The 19,878-nt window shown below is 53.2% G+C and overlaps 1 protein-coding gene across 1 annotated transcript; it reads left to right on the top strand.

Moving 5' to 3' along the window:
* The first annotated feature begins 52 nt into the window (after positions 1-52).
* Positions 53-19,763, top strand: PDZD7 (PDZ domain containing 7). The gene is made up of 16 exons (XM_090278428.1): positions 53-341; positions 4,277-4,417; positions 4,743-4,917; positions 5,174-5,350; positions 5,632-5,779; positions 7,000-7,060; positions 7,414-7,821; positions 8,354-8,551; positions 10,080-10,130; positions 10,717-10,892; positions 16,473-16,564; positions 16,707-16,798; positions 16,958-17,029; positions 17,537-18,154; positions 18,469-18,569; positions 18,966-19,763. The coding sequence occupies exons 1-16, from the start codon at positions 113-115 to the stop codon at positions 19,179-19,181; spliced, it is 2,955 nt and encodes a 984-aa protein (XP_090134554.1). The 5' UTR covers positions 53-112; the 3' UTR covers positions 19,182-19,763.
* Positions 19,764-19,878: the final 115 nt, after the last annotated feature.

Genomic DNA, 19,878 nt, shown 5'->3' with positions numbered 1-19,878 from the left:
CTCCCGTTCACTGGGACCCTAGTCCTGCCCAGAAGTCTCATGGTGCCCATAGCTCGCAGGGCCCTTTTCTCAAGGGCTAGCAGGTTCCTTCTGGACCTGTAGTCTAGCCACAATGGCCCACGGTTTTTCAGTGGGTTTCGACCCCCTGGGCCTTGGAGACCTAAGCTCTGGCTCTCTGAGCTCCCTCTCCTCCCGAGGCCACCTGGGCAGCGGCAGCGATTCAGGCTCCGCAACGCGATACCTGCTGAGGAAGCAACAGCGGCTGCTGAATGGGCCCCCCCGCGGAATCCGAGCCTCATCGCCCATGGGCCGTGTCATCCTCATCAACTCCCCCATCGAAGGTGGGGGCGGGGCTCAGCCATAGGCCGGGAACAGAGGGTGGGGAGAGAGGACACATGGCACTAAGTTGAAAGAGGCAGAGCCCCATATGGGTGGGTGAACTCAAGAGATGGGAACTCAAGACTGGTGGGCTTCTGAAAAACCATACACTCTTCCTCACCTACTTTTTTTGTCCTTCAGGCCAATCCTTTAGGGCTCCAAGATTATAGAGAGGTCAGAGGTGGGAAATAGGGCATGGCCACAGGGAAAGGGGTGTGTGTGTGTGTGTGTGTGTGTGTGTGTGTGTGTTGTGTGTGTGTGTGTGTGGTGTATGCTAGCCCCCAAGTGAGCTAGGCGGGGTATTGGCCCTTCCATTTCAATGGATTCTGCCTTTGTCCAAACCCACTTGTGCATGCCTCTGGGGTGTGTGCAGGGTGTAAGGCATCCTCCATCAACCAGCCTATTGTGTGGCCAGCTCTGTGTTGAGCTGTGAGTAGCCAGTGCCCAGCTGGGCAGATAGAATGAAAGGCTTCACATGCAAAGGAACAAAATGAAGATAGAGTAGCAGGTATTTAGAAGAGTAGGGAGAAAAGGAAGGTGGAGGGTCAGCGAGGGAGCCCCAGGCCTGGGCCCTGAAGGACAGGAGAGCTAAGCTTGTGTAGATGTGTAATGCCATTTCATTGCACATGGATTCTGCACCAGCTTTCGTTAGGTGCTGCAGGGAATACAGAGAGAAGTAGGGCTCAATTTTCACTTTCAGAAATATACAGTGTAGCAGGGCTTAGAGACAGCAATGAGAACAGCTGGTGATGGAGTGGAGGTATCACAGACAAAGGATGGAGGTGGAAAGCATGAAGCACAATGGGGCAGGCACTTAAGAGACAGTCTGGCTGCAGTGACAGGTGTGAGGGAACAAAGAGCAAAGGAGCAGAGCAGGGAAGTGGGGGCCCCTAGGGCCTGTGCTTTCTGTGGACAGGACCAGATAAATATCTCCCACTCTCCTGTCTCAGAGCCATCAGAGTGCCCTGGCTGAATTCTAGACTGGACGTTTCAGACCCTGCTCCTCCCCCACCCCTGACCCAGGTGGCCATCTTTGGGGCAGGGGGTAGCATGTTACTCAGAGATGAGGCTTTCTCCAACTAGTGGTCCAGCAACTCACCCCTGCCATCCACACACTTGGCCTTACCCTAGGCTGAGCAGCAGGGCACTGGTGAGGGTCATCACTGTCATTCTGGTCATGGAGCAGAAGTCCCCAGAGGAGCTACAAGGCATAGAGTGGGTAAAGGAGCACTGCAATACTTCCCTTACAAGTCCTATTGTATTAAAAGCACTGACCTATACCTCTCCCTCACACAACAGGCATGCCATGTCTGAGGGCCATGGGCTGGGAGCCTCTGTGCTCAGAATCTTCCCCTCTGCCTGAGCACAAATATCTCCCAGCTCACCACAGCCTAGAACCTCTCCCCCATGTTATTATTTAGGCCACTCGGGGGCCTAAAGTAACTGATAAGGGAGATACAGTGGGAAGTGGAACACTGCCACTCGCATCACCCCCATGAAGTCCCACCAGCTCCTCAAACTCAGCAGGTCCCAGAGGAATTGCATCATCTTTAATCCAAACCAGCCCTCTCTCCTCACTCTGCTAGCTCATTCATTTATCCATTCATCCACCCATTTATCCTTTCATTTATTCAAAAGCTACTTAGCAAATACCAAGTACTGAGCAACATACTGGGAATACATTGGTGGAAAAGAACTACAAAGTCCTTACCATGGTTGAGCTTACAGTCTAGTGAAAGGAGACAGATAAGAAATAATAGTATATAAATAATGAGAACAGATGGTAAGAATCTTGAAGGTACTAATTCAGATGATAGAGTAGTGTTTCTCAAACTTCGAAATTACCTGGGAGGGGATTTGCTAAAAGACATTGTTGAATGCTCTGCCCGAGCTTCTGATTCAGTGAGTGTGAGGTAAAGCCCGAGAATTCATATTTTTAGTAAGTTCCCAGGTGCTGCTTATGCTGCTGGTGTGGGGAGCAGGCTTTGAGAACCACTCTAACAGAGGCTAGCTGGGAGGAGCAAAGGGACTTTCTTAGGTACTCCAGCTTCTCTGGGCAGGTGGTGTCTGAGTCAGGAGGCCTGAGGAATAGGAGCTGGTTTATGATGGTCTGGGCCATAGCATCTCAGAGGGGACACTGAAAAGATTGGCCCATGAGAGAAACAGGAAGGAGGTCAGGGTGGCCAAAGCTCAGGGAGGCCAGGGAGGGAGGCCAGAAGTGGGGGGAGAGTGGTGGGCAGAGGAAAGCCCATGAAGGACCTTATTGGGCATGGGAGGGGTATGGGGTTCCTTCTAGAAGCAGGGGCAGACATTGAAATTTTTAATCAAAAGAAAGGCATGATCTATGAGAAAGGCTGACTCTGGAAACTGTGGAGAGAATGGATTAAAGGAAGCAAGAGCAGAAGTAGGGAGAAAGTGAGGAGGCTGCGTAGTGCCTGGAGGGAGAGGTCAGTGACCTGAGCTAGGACAGTGGAGGGAGAGAAGCTCTTAGATGCCCCAAGCGCTTAGGCTCAAAGCCCCAGCTCTGGCATGCTCCTGGCCCCAGGGCCCTAGGGAGGGCCCAGGGATGGACTGAGGAGAAAGGGGGTTGAGGGATGGGAGAGCAAAAGGCTCCTTGGCTGGGATGAAATGGTCCCCAAACCTGTGCAGAGTCAGCTAGGAAGCCCCAGGATCTCCACATCTCTGTTCTGTACCACCCCTTCCCACAGGCTGCCCTTGGGGGTTTCTTCCTAAGCTGCCCTGGTCTTGCACTGTAACCTGGTTTCCTACTTAGATGAAACAGAAGTATATGTGTGCATGCGCGTGTGTGTGTGTGTGTGTGAGTGTGAGTGTGTGTGTGTTTGGAGAGAGAGACACACACAGAGAGAGAGAGAGAGAGAGAGAGAGAGGTCTTATCACTTTTCTCCAAACAAAAGGTCTCCTTGAGGACCCACTCCTGAGCCTTTGCTCACTCCATCCCATCATCAGCGTCTTCCCTTTCCCCTCCAGCCATCCAAACTCCACCCATCTTAGTCCTCCAGGAAACCTTTCCAGCCAACTCCAGCCCCTAGGGACCTCCCTCCTCTGAGTTTCCCCAGCACTGATGGAGAGGACCATTCTGGGCTCTGGGCACATACTGCAACATGGTGTTGTTTGAGGTTTCTCCCTTTATATAGTCCGGTAGCTCTTTGAGTCCTTGCCTCCAGAATCAGAGTTTAAGAGATAGAAGGCACCTCAGGGCTCCTTCCACAACCTCCTAGACAGGGATTTACCAACTGTCAGCTTGTATGCCTCCCAAGTGAGGAACTCACTCTCCGTCCTGGAAAGCTCATTCCATTGTCTGACAGATGAAAGTTTTAGAAAGTTGTCTATTAACTCACTCTGTGGGCTTTGCTCTGCCCTCTTGGTTGCATGGTTAAAAACATCTAACAACTTTCACGGAATAGCTCTTCAATTGTTTGAAGATAGAGCCAACATACTTGTTTCCATTGCAAGCTGAAGAGCCCCTCAACTATGCTCCGTAGAATAGATTCCTGAACCACTTTTCTATTCATCTGATCCTCAGAGTACCAAGATTTTTAGGTATTTGGCCTATGCCGGACCTGTGGGCATGGGAAGCTTACTAAGCACTAGATGCATACACACCCACACCCACATGCATGCACACACACATATTATGAGGGAAAGAGAACAGTGTCTTCCACATGGAGTCCTGTCTTGTCTGCTCTCATCCCCTCGCTAACCCATAGTCTCAAAATCACACAGAAGAAACTCAGAATTTGGCTGCCCCCCACCATTTAGGTCCCTGGATGCCTGTGCTTAGCAACCCAGCTCTTTCAGGCCCCAAAGTTGGGGAACCCAGGGGTCCACTGTGCCCAGAGTAGGCATGGGGGTCATAGCTGTGTCTCCGTCCCCACAGCCAACAGTGATGAGAGTGACATCATCCATGCAGTCCGGGTGGAAAAGAGCCCAGCTGGGAGGCTGGGTTTCAGTGTGCGGGGCGGCTCTGAGCATGGCCTGGGCATCTTCGTCAGCAAGGTGGAGGAGGGCAGCAGCGCAGGTGAGCAGGGCCTCGAGAGGTGAGGCCCTGGGGGATGCATGTGACCTCACTCTAGTGGGGTACAGAGGTGCCATTGTCAGGCATGGGAGGGAGGCCCGTAGCTTTGGAGGGCCTGATCCGATGAAGAAACAGGGCCCTCTCCCATGGCACAGCAGGCTACTGGAAAGGTCCTTAGTCTAATATGGGACACTTAGACCCTACCTGGGGATCCTCAGTCTTGGAGAGAAAGTTTTACCCCAGGGAGCCTGGTCTGATGGGGACTCAGCCTCACACTGGAGGACTGCTCCCAAGTGGCCCATGCCAGCCCTCCCCTCCCCTATTACAGAGCGTGCTGGCCTGTGTGTGGGGGACAAGATCACGGAGGTGAATGGGCTGAGCCTGGAGAGCACCACCATGGGCAGCGCCGTGAAAGTCCTGACGGGCAGCAGCCGCCTGCACATGATGGTGAGGCGCATGGGTCGCGTGCCGGGCATCAAATTCTCCAAGGAGAAGACCACATGGTGAGGAGACCTGCCCTGCCCGCCCCGGCATCCCCACCCAAAGCCATGTTGGGCCTGGCACATTGTAGCTGCTCAATAAAAAGAGGAGAGGAGTGTGATTTCCCAGACTTGATTAATCTATGTGAAGATCTTAGGCCTGGGAAGTCCCCCAAAGGCCAACCCCACCTTTCCCATACAGGTGTGGGGCTGCTGGGAGGAGAGAGGTGGGTGGTGGCAGATGGGGGCCCAGGCTGAGGGCTCCTTGCTGCTGCCCCAGGGTGGACGTGGTGAATCGGCGGCTGGTAGTGGAGAAGTGCAGTTCAACGCCATCGGAGAGCAGCTCGGAGGACGGTGTGCGGCGCATCGTTCACCTCTACACGACCTCTGATGACTTCTGCCTGGGCTTCAACATCCGTGGGGGCAAGGAGTTTGGCCTGGGCATCTACGTGTCCAAGTGAGGCCAGGGCAGGGAATGCAGTGGGTAGGGTAAGGAAAGGGACTTGGAGTGGGGCCTGGGCTGGGACCTGGGGATAGGTCAGCAAGTGAGGCCTGGCCAACTACACATTCAAAAGAGGGCCTAGGTCAAGGGTAGGATCTGCAGAGGGGAGTGGGGGTCACCAAGAGGAGGGTCAAGAAGCTTGACTGGGGCATCCCTGTATCCAAGTGAAGAGTCTGAAATGGTGTGACAGAGGGCAGGCCAAGGGGCCTACCATACTGCTGCCTATCTGACCCCAGAGTGGACCGTGGTGGGCTGGCCGAGGAGAACGGCATCAAGGTGGGAGACCAGGTCCTGGCGGCCAATGGTGTCAGGTTCGACGACATCAGCCACAGCCAGGCCGTGGAGGTGCTGAAGGGCCAAACACACATCATGTTGACCATCAAGGTGGGCAGAACTGTGGGAGCCAGAGAGAGGCCAGGCTATAGAAAGGACTTCCTAGAGCATTCTAGTACTTAATTATGCCTATTGCTCTGCAATTGGACTTTTTTCACAGCCAGATGGGAAGTAGGGAAGGCATTGTTCTCATTTTACAGAAGAAGAAACTGAGGCTCAGAGAAGCAAAGTAACTGAGGATCCACAGTCAATTACCCAGCTGGCCAGTAGCAGGGCCTGGTTCCAGGCCTGCTCCTCAGTTGTCTAGGGCAGTGCCCCTTCATATGAGTGGTGGAGGCCTAGGACTAACAAAATAAAATGTCCTGCTCAGAAAGGTGGTGTGGTAGCTATGGCTTTGGGCATCCTAGGTGGTGGGCATTCTCAGGGTACAAGGCAAGAGGAGCTGGACTGGAGCCAGAGATTGAGTTTCAGGGGAGGTAGCTGGATCCATTATTTATGTGGGCCTCACACTTGCCTGAGGATCAGGTCCTTCTCACTCTTAGCTGCTGAAGGATGTGATGCCTCACTCTCCCAGTGCCTCATCCTGGCCCCTGCTCTACCCTTCTCCCTTCTCCAAGCCTTTCACCCATTTCACCATTGAGTGCCTCCTCCCCCATTCCCTGCCCCACCACACTCCATTTCTCCCTTTCCTTCCTCTCAAATGATCCCAAAGTTTCCTCCTTACTCCCACTCTGCCATTCATTCATTCATTCATTCATGTATTCATTCATTCATTCATTCATGTATTCATTCATTCATTCATTCCGCATTTTTAAGTACCTACTATATGATGGCCACTATGCCAGGTACTGAGGTTACAACAGTGAACAAGGGAAGGTCTCTGCCATTGGGGGAAGACAAATAAACTAGATACATGCAGATTGTGACAAACGCTATAAGGAAATTAACAGGGAGATGGGATGAGGTAACTTAGGAAGACCCTTTTAGCTGGGGGATGGGTGTGTGTGTCAAAGCAGACCTGTCTGAGGAGGTGACACCTGAAGCAGGAGAAGGAGTTAGCCATAAGATGAGCGGAAGGAAGAGAATCAATCAGAAGGAACAGCAAGTGCAAAGGCCCTGAGGTACAGAGGAACTTGGCATGTTCAGAAATAAAGTGGCCCATGTGGCTAGAGCATGATGAAGGAGAGTGATAGGGTTGAAAGGTTTACTCTTATGCCATCACTACCCATTCTCACTCTCCTTTCTGATCCACTCCCCATGCCCTTCCCCAGGAAACTGGCCGGTACCCTGCATACAAGGAGATGGTTTCTGAATACTGTTGGCTGGACCGACGTAAGTGGCTCAGACCCCCAAGGTTGAAGAATAAATGGGCCAGGGGCCAAGATCTTATTGGGATTTTCATGCTGCCCAGACTATTTCTGGGAGCTCCTCTGAGAAACTGCAGATTCTGTTGCAGGCTCTCCTAGGGTCTGGGGTCCCAGGGGGGTAAGTGGAGGAGATGTGGCCGCCCCAAGGTCTCGTCCTGCTGGCAGGATGCTGAGCAGCCAGATCCCCAGCTTCCAACTTTGGGTGCTGTGGGGTGCTCCCCAAACCCTCAAGTGCAGGGGTGGTCTGTAAGCCTGGCAGGGCCCTGAATCAAACTGGCCAGACCCCCGAAACACCCCTGCCTTCCCCATTGTCCGCAGTGAGTAACGGGGTGCTGCAACAGCTGTCCCAGGCCTCTGAGAGCAGCTCCAGCGTCTCCTCATACACCTCCAGCGCCCCCTACAGCTCCGCTGAGGGCTCTGGCTCCCTGCCCTCAGACCGCATGGACGTCTGCCTGGGGCCTGAGGAGCCAGGCAGCCGTGGCCCAGGCTGGGGGCGGGCAGACACAGCCATGCAGACAGACCCCGATGTAGGGGGCCGCGTGGAGACCTGGTGCAGTGTGCGACCCACAGTCATCCTCAGGGACACAGCTATCCGCTCCGATGGGCCCTCAACCTCCCGCCGCCTTGACTCTGCTCTCTCTGAGTCCCCCAAGACGGCTCTGCTGCTGGCTCTCAGCCGACCCCGGCCCCCCATCACACGCTCCCAGAGTCACCTGACCTTGTGGGGTACGTGGGAGATGGGTGGCTATTGTTCTCTTCAAGTCCCTGGTCCAAAACCTCCCTTAGACCCTGTCATGGGCCCCAAACTTCTTCCCTTCGCCCAGGCCTTGACCCAGCCTCAGCCCCAGGATACACTCAGACCCTGCTCTGGTCCCCTTTTTAAATTAGTCCCAGGCCTCAAACCCACTCTCAGTCCTAGCCCCAGCTCCAGTCAGCTCTGGGCCCTGAAAGAGCCCTAACCAAGCTCTCCCCAGCCTGGAGTTCTAGGCCTGTCTACACACACACACACACACACACACACACACACACACACACACTGGCCCTCATGTATTCCTCACACAGCTGTAGCTATGGGGTGAAGGAGGGGTGAAAAATTGGAGGAGGACCCCACCCCCACCCCATCCCTACCTCCCCACACAGCTGCAGATTCTGTCTGCCCCCTACTCTCCCTTCTTTCTGCCCCTCCCCACACCCCTGTCCCTGGTCCTTCCCTTCTGCCCACCCCTCCAGCCCCCCGGGTGCTCCCTCGTGTCTGCAGAGGAGAAGAAGCAGCGGAAGAAGGAGAAGTCGGGGTCCTCTGGGGAGAAGGGGGCCCTGCAGCGCTCCAAGACACTGATGAACCTCTTCTTCAAGGGAGGGCGGCAGGGGCGGCTGGCAGGAGACGGGCACAAAGAGGCTTGGACGCTGGAGAGAGGGAGCCCGGCCAAGCCCCGTCCTCGCCTGGACATGGAGAAAGGTAAGGGCTGGGCTGGTCAGACAGGGAGGACAGAGGAAAAGTCCACTTTGGCATCCAACCCCACACTGCCTCTTACTAGCTGTGAGTGACCGCTCTACCCCGTGAGCTTCAGTTTCTTCATGAGGAAAATCAAAGTAACAATACCTATACCTTTAGGAATAGTGAGGAATAAGTGGATTAGTATATGTTCATCACTTAGGACATTGTCTGCCACACATAGGTGCCCAGAAAATGTGGTGGCCATTGTTATACTGCCTCATCTACCCATTGTACAGGAGGGAAAACTGATAAGAGTCCCAGCACAGAAGGAAGTGGAAGGGCTGGGGTCTGATCTCTGTGCTCTTGGTGGTGAGGAGAGGAAAGGACACTTCCTAGAAGATTTGGCTTCATCTCCCTTGGCCAGAACTTCACAGGCCCTACACAGTTCTAGAACGATCCTTGAGCAAGGCCATTTTTAGATCAGGGCGCAGGCAGAAGGACCTAGGCAGATTTCACTCATGTCAGGGGCTTCCTAAGGACCCTCACACAGGGCTTCGCATCTCCCAGGTGAGGTTCAGAGACCTGACCAGGATTAGATGAGTTAGTTGACTCTTGGGATTGCCTGTGACAGAAACTCAACCCAAACTAGCTTTGGAAAGCACTTCTTGGCTCTGCTACTTATTTAAGCTGGGTCTAAAGATGTAAACAATTGCATCAGACATCTGCTCCCTCATCTTTTGGTTCCTTTTCCCCTAGTTGGCTTCATTATCATGCAGGCTTTGCCCACTTGAGCTAAGATGGCCACTGTTGCTTAGCAACACCAGGAAAAGAGAGCTTCTCCTTAAATAGTCCCAGCTCAAGTCCCAGGCTCTCATTGGCCCATCTGGGACCACATGCCCAACAAATTACTGTGATGCGGGAGGGAGAAAGGCTTCCACCAACCAGCCAGGGTTATGGGCCCACCCTGGGGTCCATGCACTGAGAATGGGAGTCCCCAGGTAATATCAAGGTGCTGTTCCAGAAGGCAGAGAGGATGAGGAACTGGGCCCTATCCCTCCCTCAGGGTCTCAAGGTGACAGTTCCATCCATGGGAGAGACAATTCCTTCAAATGAGGGCAGACCAGCTCCCCCTTCTCAACCCACCTCTCTTTCCACAGCCCCTGGGGCCCTGCTCGCTCCTGGTTCTCCTCCCACCTCTCTGGCCACTCCTCTCTCTCCTCCAAAGGCTCTCTTTTTTCTCTTTGTCCACTGAAGGTAGGTGCACCCCCAAACGTTGTCCATAGGGTTCTTGCCTCCATATATTTGCTTCCAAATGAATCTCTATAAGCAGAGCTCAGACTGTACCCTCTCTTGATCCAAAACCTTTGCTGACTCACCTTTCCCTATAAACAAAGCCCTTAGCCTGAGCGTGGCCTGGCCTCTTGCCTCCTCGTCTCACCTCCTTCCAGCCTGAACTCTCGATTCCAACCAGTGATCCAGCCACCCCTAAACACCCAAACCCATTTTCAGGTTGGGGCCAGGGCCTGCTGCTGAGTCTTTTTCTTCTTAGCAGGGGGAGTGGGACCGGTGCAGAAGTTTGTCACCTGGAGGCTGAGACGAGGTAATTCATGCATCTCTTTACCAAGGCCTGGTTTATAGCAGAGTTGCTGATGGGGTGCATGTTGGGGGCAGCTAACGGGCTTTGGGCTAAACTCAGTTGAGATTGAGCATGGGGAATCAGGCAGATGAGGGGGTGCATACTGGGGGCAGCTAAAAGAACTACACTAGGAAAGATAGAGTTGCAGGCAGATATTGCGGTATATTTTTTAGGACTGAGGAGCTTGACTCCCCAAGACAGATTTGGGGGAGATGAGAAAGCCTGTATGAGAACTCCAATGGGGGCCAGACTAGCATTACAGCATATGTTCGGGGACCCAGGGACTTCTAGGCCAGGTCTCCATTAAGGAACAGACTATATAGGGGTCTATGTTGGGTGGTGGAGTGGCCTGGGGTGGAGCTCCACTGGTGGCAGATCACTGTGGGAGACCATGGTGGGGAGCAGCTGGGCTAGGCCGGAACTCTGTCAGGGGCACCTGGACTCCTTGGCCAGCCTGTCCTGGGGTCTGATCTCCATTTAAGGAAGCCTCTACCTTTTCTCCTGATGGCTCCAGGCTCCTTTATCGTATTTCTTTGCTCCTGCCCCACAGATCGGGAGAGGGGCCGAGCCCTGCTCTCTGCGAGGTCTGGGAGCCCCTCCAGCCAGCTGCCCAATGTGGATGAGCAGGTGCAGGCCTGGGAGAGCCGACGTCCCCTTATTCAGGACCTGGCCCGGCGGCTGCTGACTGATGATGAGGTGCTGGCCATCACCCGTCACTGCTCCCGGGTGAGCCTCCAGCCTGCCCCCAGTCCCAGCACATGGTCACTTATCCACCCAGACCCTCATTCGTTCAGGCTATTGTCTGCTGACCAGTATCTGGGTTCAACACTGTGAGGTCAGTGGTCATTAAAAGCAGAAGGCATCTGTGCCACATGTACACATAGGCACATATGCCCTGAGCTCACAATCAGGTAGAGGAGTTAGATAATAACTAGAATCTAAACACCCATGGCGACAAATCCTGTGAAGTGCTGTGAAGGAAAATAATCCAAGAGGCACAAATTAGATGTGATCTGGGAGGACCTCCCTAAGGAGGTGGTATTTAAGCAAAGGAAAGGAGGAGTGAGACAGGTGATGAGTTGGGGGACATGAGTCCCTGCAGTCACCTGCTTCCACTTTCCTTTAAACCCCAGTCCATCCCCATGTCTCCTTATGCTCCTGAGTCAGCCAACAAGTAAGTAGCCCCTTGTTCTCTCCCTGAGCACACACACACACATGCACGCATGCACAACCCAAACCTCCCCAACACCTCCCCTGTTGTTCTCTGTTCCTTCTACTCCAAAGAGACCAGAGGGCCCTGGGAGAAGTAGAGGTTAGATTTGAGGAAGTCTTTGTAGCCTGAATGTTGGGGAGACTACAGGAGGCATAGGCCACCCCCTCCAGGAGGATTGGAAAACCCTCTCCAGTGTCTACGGCTTCCCACTGTCTCAAGAACCTCCAGGTTTCTGTGATGGGTTCCCTGTGACAAATCTACGTCAGTGCACACGTGAGCCTGTGTGCGAGGGCAATCTGAGAGTTTCAGGAAATCCTCTGTGGATCCCCCCACTCCCTCACCTTGGTCAGGGTGGGGCTGTATTGTATGTCTGTGTGATGTGTGCATTTGTCTGTCTGTGGGGTACCTGGGTTTGTGTCAACTTAACTGTATGATTATATCTGTGTGCGAATGTGCATTTGTCTGGCTAAGGCATGTATGTGTCACCTGGAGACTGAGACATGGTAGTTCATGCATCCCTTTATCAAGGTCTGGTTTACAGCAGGGCTGCCTGTGATGAGGTGCATGTTGGGGGCAGTGAAGGGCCTTCGGGTTAAAGTCAATGTCATGCCCAGCTCACAACGTTAAGTGGGGCTGTGTGTACCAGCCTCCATAAGCCTGCAACTCTGGCCTGTGGCCACTAGGTGAGGCTCTATGTCTGTTTCTTTATTGGCTCTTTTTCCCTGATCCCTCAGCTCCTCCTACCCCATCCAAGCTAGAAGGCCTCTCAATATGTCCCCACAGCACCCAGGGAGCTTGGAATACCACCCAAACCTGACCCAAGCTCTACCCACACCAAGAGATCAGATTGTCTGGGGTGGCCTGAAAGATAAGTAAAGCTCCCCTAGTGACTCTGAGGTGTGGCCCTGAACCCCTTTTCTCTCCCCTTCTTAGCCACCTCTTCACAGCCACCAGACCAGATATTATAAACAACCTCTCTGATGACTTCACACTCCCCAAGCCCCCTGGTAACCTCTGTGACAGAATGGAGTACAGGTTCCCTATTCTCCCTGATCTAACTCCCCAACCCACTAACCTCAGCTTTTCCGTAGTCACCACATCCCCACATCATCTTTCTCTGGTCACCATGTAGGTTTACACAGGTTATGAATTGTACAGTTTCAGGGCCATTACTCACACTATAGTCACAACCTGCACAGCCTACATGAAGGCCCTTTATGTAACCCACGATCAAGTTAAACTTCTATCTACCAGTTATTTCACATCACCCTCATAGCATTTCCCCCCCCAACTTTTGTGCTGATCCCTGAATTATCCTTAAGAGTCAGTGTATTAAAAGAAAGTCAGTGTAGGGACTTCCTGCCAAGATGGAGGCCTAGACAGACACACTGTGTCTCCCTCCACAACTAAGAAGGAATCGTCGGCAGCCGTCCGTCTCGAGAGACGATGGTGTAGCTTCTTAAGAGTCCATCTGCACCGCCGAGAATGGCTGTGCAGTCCGACTCGGGAGTGACATGGTATCTGTCTCCTCCCGTGTTGAATCGACATCTTGCGATGACGCTGAAGCTACAGAGCCTGGGCAGGGTAATATGGAGGGTCTGCTGTTGCCCATGCAGCAGACCCCCCCTCTCTTCGCAGCTGAAGGGTCCAAGGGAAAGACGGAGTCGATACAGCTTGGGTTCAGGTGCGCCGCAGGAGTTGCCGGTGTTGACCACAACATCAAACCGCCTTAGGGACTCCGGCTCCGGATTTTCTGTCGGGGTTTACTCCCTTAGCCTTTCCCCTGAAGAGGTATGCCGCAAGGCAGCGGAGGTTTTTTGGAGTCAGAGTTTTCCTTCTCTGATGTACCCTGACTGGAAGATCGAACCAGCGACACTTAGCTCGCAGGCCGACGCTCAATCCACTGAGCTAAACCAGCCAGGGCCTAAGAAGGAATACAACTACCTTAAAACTGGAGACAACCAGAAGTTCTAGAATATCGAGCTGCATGGAAGTCCAATAAACAAAGATATAAAGAGGAAATACTCATCCAGACAGGTAGGAGGGGCAGAGTTGGGTCGGAGAGGACATAGTGTGGTGGTAGCAGCGGCAGCGGCAGCGGCAGCGGCAGCGGCGGCAGTGGTGGCAGAGGCAGGCCGGCAGAAAGCGCAGTCAAACATTTAAAGAAGTCAAGAGGGACACCTGGGAGCACTCCCAGCACCAGACCAGACTGCACACCTCATAGTTCCAGCGCCAGGGACAATAAAGCCTCATTGCTTCTGACTGTGCAAACCGGTGGGGGTTGGAGTGGAGGAAGAAACTGCCAGTCTCTCAGCAGAGTCCGATTGTTTAAAGGGCCCCCACAGTCCTAGAACATCTGCAGACCCACCCACTCTGGGAACAATGGCCAGAGCAACAGCTAGAGGTACCAGGCCCATACGGAAGTGGGAGAAGTGCCTGGAAAAGGGGCAAGTGCTGAGCAGGTGGCACTGTTCCCTCTCGGACCCCTCCCCCACATATAGCACCACAACACGGTGAAACTGGTTGCCCTGTACTGATGAATTCCTAAGGCTCCACCCCTTACAACATAACAGGTGCAACAGCTCTACCTGAGACACAGAGGCAAACAAATACAGGAACCTGTCAAGATGAGGAGACAGGGAAGTATGACCCAAAAGAGGGAATGGATCAATGTTCCAGTGGGAGAACTAAGCAATGAGGAGATAGCCAACCTAACAAACGAGGAGATAGCCAACCTAATAGATGCAGAGTTCAAAACACTGGTGATAAAGATGCTCACAGACTTGATAGATATGCTTAAGTACAGCAAACGCATAAGGGAAGACGTGAAGGCTATGCTAAATGAAATGAAGGAAAATCCACACAAAACCAATGGCGAAGAGAAGGAAACTGGGGTTCAAATCAATGATTTGGAATATAAGGAAGAAAAAAAAAAGCAATCAACCAGTACAAAATGAGGAAACAAAAATTGAAATAAATGAGGAGAGGCTTAGGAACCTCTGGAACAACTTTAAATGTTTGAATCATAGGGGTGCCAGAAGGAGAAGAGGAAGAGCAAGAAATCAAAAGCTTATGTGAAAAAATAATGAAGGAAAACTTCCCAAATTTGGTGAAGGAAATAGACATACAAGTCCAGGAAGCACAGAGAGTCAAACAAGCTAAACTCAAAAAGGACCACACCAAGGCACACCATAATTAAAATGCCAAAGGTTAAAGATAAAGGGAAAACCTTAAAAGCAGCAAGAGAAAGGCAGAGAGTTACCTACAAAGGTGTCTATAAGATTGTCAGCTGATTTCTCAAAAGAAACTTTGCAGGCAAGAAGTATTCAATGTGATGGAAAGCAAGGACCTACAACCAAGATTACTCTATCCAGCAAAGCTATCATTTGGAATGGAAGGGCAGATGAAGTGCTTCCCAGACAAGGTAAAGCGAAAGGAGTTCATCATCACCAAGCCCTTATTATATGAAATGTTAAAGGGACTCATTTAAGAAAAAGAAGATAAACAATATGAACATTAAAATGACAACAAACTCACAACTATCAACAACTGAGTCTAAAAAAAACAAAGAACACTAAGCAAACAATTAGAACAGAAACAGAATCATAGGTGTGGAGATCATTTGGAGGGTTATCAGCTGGGAGGGGGAAGGGGGAGAAATGGGGAAATGGTACAGGGATTAAGAAACATAATTGGTTGGTACAAAATAGACAGGGTTAAGAATAGTATAAGAAAGGGTGAAGTCAAAGAACGTATATGCACAACCCATGGACATGAACTAAGGGGGGTGGGATTGTTGGAGGGAAGGGGGGACTGGGAAGAGGGGAGTAAAGCAAAAAGAAATTGGGACTACTGTAACAACATAATCAATAAAATATACTTCTAAAAAGTAGAAAAAGAAAGTCAGTGTAAATGCCACCACTTCCATGAAGCCTACTATGATCTTCCCACCCTCCTCTGAGAGTCCCTCTGTTAGTGGTTTGTAGTTCATTGGAGCACATAGCTCATTCTGCCCCTCTTTCCTACTAGACTGAGTTCCTGAAGATCTAGAACAGTTTTCATTATTGTGTCCTCACTGTCACCCTCCAGTACACAGACTGGCACTTAGTGGGTGCTGAATGCAGGTTTGTGAACTTGAAGTATGTGCACATATATGACTGTCTGGGGGAGGTGTTGTCAGTATGTGTATGTGTGAGTCCCTATAACTTTGTGTGCGTTTTAGGGCCACACACATAAGTTTATCTTTCATTTATTTCCAGATATCTTTTACTGTCTCACTCTGACCACCAGGGCATGCTGTTGCTCCGTGTCTATGCCCTTTCAGGGTGCTCTGTGTCCCTGAATCAGTACGCGTCTCCCTTTCACCACCAGGGGGCGGTATGCTGTCCATTAGGGTGGCTCCCAGTGTTCAGTTTGCCAATTTGTCTGCGTAGGTGGGGTGTGGCTGGTGGCATCTGGGCAGTGCCAGGCGGAAGGGCCTCCACAGCTCTGAGTACTGACTGGGGAGGCTTTCTGTAGGGCCACCCCTTCTCCAAGGTCCCCATTCCAGCCCTGAACAAAGCCTAACTTGTAGGTCTGTGTGCAGACAAATGTTGGCCCAGCCAGACCCACAGCCTAGCGTTTGGCTCAAATTCCTTACTTCTGCTTGGAAGGTGGGTGTGGGGAGGAGAGTCCACCCCCTGCACATCCTTTTCCGGTACAGAGTAGGCAAGAGCCAGACCTCCCAGGTTTCAGTCCCACTTAGTACTTATCTGTGTGGCCTTGGGAAAGTCCTTTTCTCTGAACCTCAGTTTCTTCGTCTGCAAACCAGTAGTAAATAATGTCATCTCTCAGGGTGGTTGCTACATGAGGGATATGTATAAAAGGCTTAGAAAGTGCCTGTCCCAAAATTGTCACTGCTATTGTTGCTATTACAAGTCTGTTATTATTGTTGGAGGCTTCCACCTCATTACCAAGATAAGACATCCTGAGGACAGCTTGGGGAAGGGGAGAGCCTTTCCTAAACATGGGGGGTGCGACAAACCCAGGCATTGCCCCTGGCCCAGCTCTGGAAGCCTCTGCTGCTGTCTGACCTGTGGTGTCTCTCTCTCCAGTACGTGCATGAGGGCGGAGTGGAGGACCTGGTGAGGCCCCTGCTGGCCATTCTGGACAAGCCTGCAAAGCTGCTGCTGCTGCGGGACATCAGGTAGGGAGGGAGTTGCAGGAAGGGATTCAGGCAGGAAGGGGACTCCAGATACCTCCCCCAAACTTCTCTGGGCTGAAGCTGCCCCCACCCCCCTGCAACTCCAGAACGGAGCTCTTGCCCACCCCCATCTCGCTGTCCCCAGGAGTGTGGTGGCCCCCACGGACCTGGGCCGCTTCGACAGCATGGTGATGCCTGTGGAGCTGGAGGCTTTTGAGGCCCTCAAGAGCCGGGCAGGTCAGCAGCTGGGGTGGGGCAGGATGACGTGTGGATCCTGAACCCCAGGTGGGGGTGCGGGTGGCATATCCCACTGGAAAAGGGGCAGAGCCCTCTCAGCTGTGTCCATCAGGGAGCCCGGCAGCAGGGCCCTGCCACTGACCTCTTCTCTCCAACCAGTACGGCCTCCTGCTTTGCGACCAGCGCGGCAAGACACACCACCCAAGCGACACCTCATCACCCCTGTGCCTGGTCAGTCAGAGTCCCAGAGCTCAGGGAAGGGGCACCCCCATGGGGGCAACTGGGGCAGGGAGAGCAGGCCTCCTTTGGTCCCTGGCCCAGGGACTGTGGTGTTGTGGTTCAGAGGGATATGCGCTTCCCTGAAGGAAGTCTCATCCATCAGAACCATTTCTGTCACATCTGCTCACCGCTACTATTTACCTAATAATTGGTTTTAAACCCACTCACTTCTTAAATCTAGTCTCATTCTATGCAATAATCCCCCCAAAATTAAGTTTGCTGTACGAGTCATTTTTTCGTAGACACATTAAAACGAAACTATTACAATAGAAAGTATTAAAATACTATTACAATGGAACATGGGCAGTGTCCCTCACTGTGGGGAATGCTACCCTAGGGCCTGAGCAAACCGAGGCCTGGGTCTCCTAGGCCCTACAGGAACAAAGGCAAGGACTGAGGTCTGGCAAGGTGGTCTGGGCTAGTGAGGGGGGGCAGCCTGACCTTGGCCCTCTTCCCCAGACAGCCGTGGAGGCTTCTACCTGCTGCCTGCGAACGGCTTCTCTGAGGAGGAAGATGATGGGGAGCTGAGGGAGCGGCTGGGGGACCTCCAGGTCTCTCTGGGTGCCTCTGTCCCCCACCACCCTCATAAAGGAATCCCCCCTCTCCAAGACGTGCCAGTAGATGCCTTTGCCCCACGCCGAAGCACCTGCACACCTTCTCCCCAGCCACCCCCTGTTGCTCCCCGTCCCCCGAGACCTAACTGGCTGCTGACAGAATCCCTGACCCCCGAAGACCCTCTCCAGAGCCAGAGTCAGAGCCAGGGCCCAGCCCAGAGCCGCAGCCGCAGCCGCAGCCGCAGCCGCAGCCACAGCCGGGGCCGAGGCAAGTCCCCTGGACGCAGGCGTTCCCCATCCCCGGCGCCTATCCCCACCCCCAGCATAGCCAACGGGCGCTACCACAAGCCACGGAAGGCCAGGCCCCCTCTGCCACGACCTCTGGATGGGCAGGTAGCCAAGGCAGGGGGGAGTCAAGGGCCCTCCGAGAATGGAACCGGCAGGACAGCCCAGCACGCAGCCACAAAGACCCCTAGTGGGGAGTTGAGGACAGTCACGCTGTCCAAGATGAAACAGTCCTTGGGTGAGTCCAAGTGGGACTGGGCCGGGCGGGGGCTGTTGGGTTTGGGTAAGGTTGGTGGGTTTGATTTTGGGATGTGACTAGGGAAACTGGGCCTAGGAAAAGAACCTGGGTATTAGGGTATAGTTTGGAGCAGGGTCTAGACTTAGGGGCTTGGGATCTAGAGGATTTTGGAGCTGGGGATTGAGTAGTGACAGAACTGGGATTTGGAAGAAGTTGGGGGTCCCAGATTTGGGGATTGGGTCCTGGATCTATCCTGGGAGCTCTGGGTTTTAGGGGTGTGGCACACTCCCCACTGTGTTTCTCACTCTCACTAGGCATCAGCATCTCGGGGGGCATCGAGTCCAAGGTGCAGCCCATGGTGAAGATAGAAAAGATCTTCCCTGGGGGGGCCGCCTTCCTCAGTGGGGCCCTGCAGGTGGGTGAAGTGCACTGACGTCCACTCCTACGGCCCAGAGATAACTCTGGCCAGGGCAGGCTGGTACCTGCTCATCTGCCAGCCAGGCATGTTTAGACCAGGTTGTGGGAGGACGGGAATCAGGCCTGCAGGATGAACAAGCCAAGGGAAAAATCTGTCCCCTCATGCCAGCCTGGGCCTGAGGGCGGCCCATCCTGTTCTACCCGGTGCCCCAAGGGACAAAGGGCCATTGTCTGTGCCCCACCCAGCCCCCAATAGCTCCAGGCATAAAAGTCCCATTGTTCATCCTCTCCATCCAGACGGGAGGAGTGTCCCAGCTGGTGAAGGTGAGAAGTGGATGCTGGAGTAGGGGTTGACCACGGAGTGAGGAATGTGATTCTCCCACTCCCACCCTAGGCTGGCTTCGAGCTGGTGGCAGTGGATGGAGAGAGCCTGGAGCAGGTGACACACCAGCGAGCAGTGGATACCATCCGCCGGGCTTATCGAAACAAGGCCCGAGAGCCCATGGAGCTCGTGGTCAGGGTCCCCAGGCCTGGCCCGCCACCCTTACCTTCTGACTCACCAGCCCTCACCGATCGAGTACTTCCTGCTGACCATTCCCCTGCCCGCTGACCCCTGGATGGTACTTCTACTGGCTGCCAGAGCCTCTCAATGCCTTTCCCAATAATACCCAGACCCCCCACCCCCAACCAGTGTTGGGCTCTTCCAGCTGAAGCCCAGCCCAGTCCCCTCTCCAACCCTCCAGACTCCTGATTCTAACCCGACTCTTCCTACCAATCCCACGACACCCCGCTGCCCGCAGATCCTCCCACTGACCCTGGAATCCTGCTCTCCCAGACCTCAGGAACCTCCCACTCCTGCTTGCCCTGCCTGCTCCCAAAGCTCCACACTGGTGGCTCAGATCTCCCTCCTCTCTTCCCTCCCCAGGTGTCACTAAGGCTCTGCCCTTTCCAGATATACTTAGCATCAAGGACAAGGTGCTACTGGGCAGCCTGTCACCCACTCACTGCTCCAATCCTCTCAAGACAGGAAATGGGTCGAGAAACCCGAGGTCTGGAACATGGGATTGGTGGGCATTTTCTCATGATGCCCCCTTTTGATTCTCCCAAGCACTGAGGGACATGGACTCTCAGATACAGCCCCCAAGCGGTCACTGCATCCACCCCCAGCCCCAAGCAGTGTTCTGTGCAAGGAACAGAAAGAAGTCTTTTCTAGTTTCTCAAACCCTGAGAGACCATTTCATGTTGTGGCCCAGTAGCCTCAGATTTTCTATTGGCCTTGTTCTTTCCCCGTCTTCCTTTCTCCCCCT

Source organism: Furipterus horrens, unplaced genomic scaffold, assembly GCF_987537825.1.
Source record: "Furipterus horrens unplaced genomic scaffold, mFurHor1.1.pri manual_scaffold_5, whole genome shotgun sequence".
Lineage (NCBI taxonomy): Eukaryota > Metazoa > Chordata > Mammalia > Chiroptera > Furipteridae > Furipterus > Furipterus horrens.
Note: the sequence above shows the minus strand (reverse complement) of the source record. Positions and strands in the feature narration are given on the sequence as shown.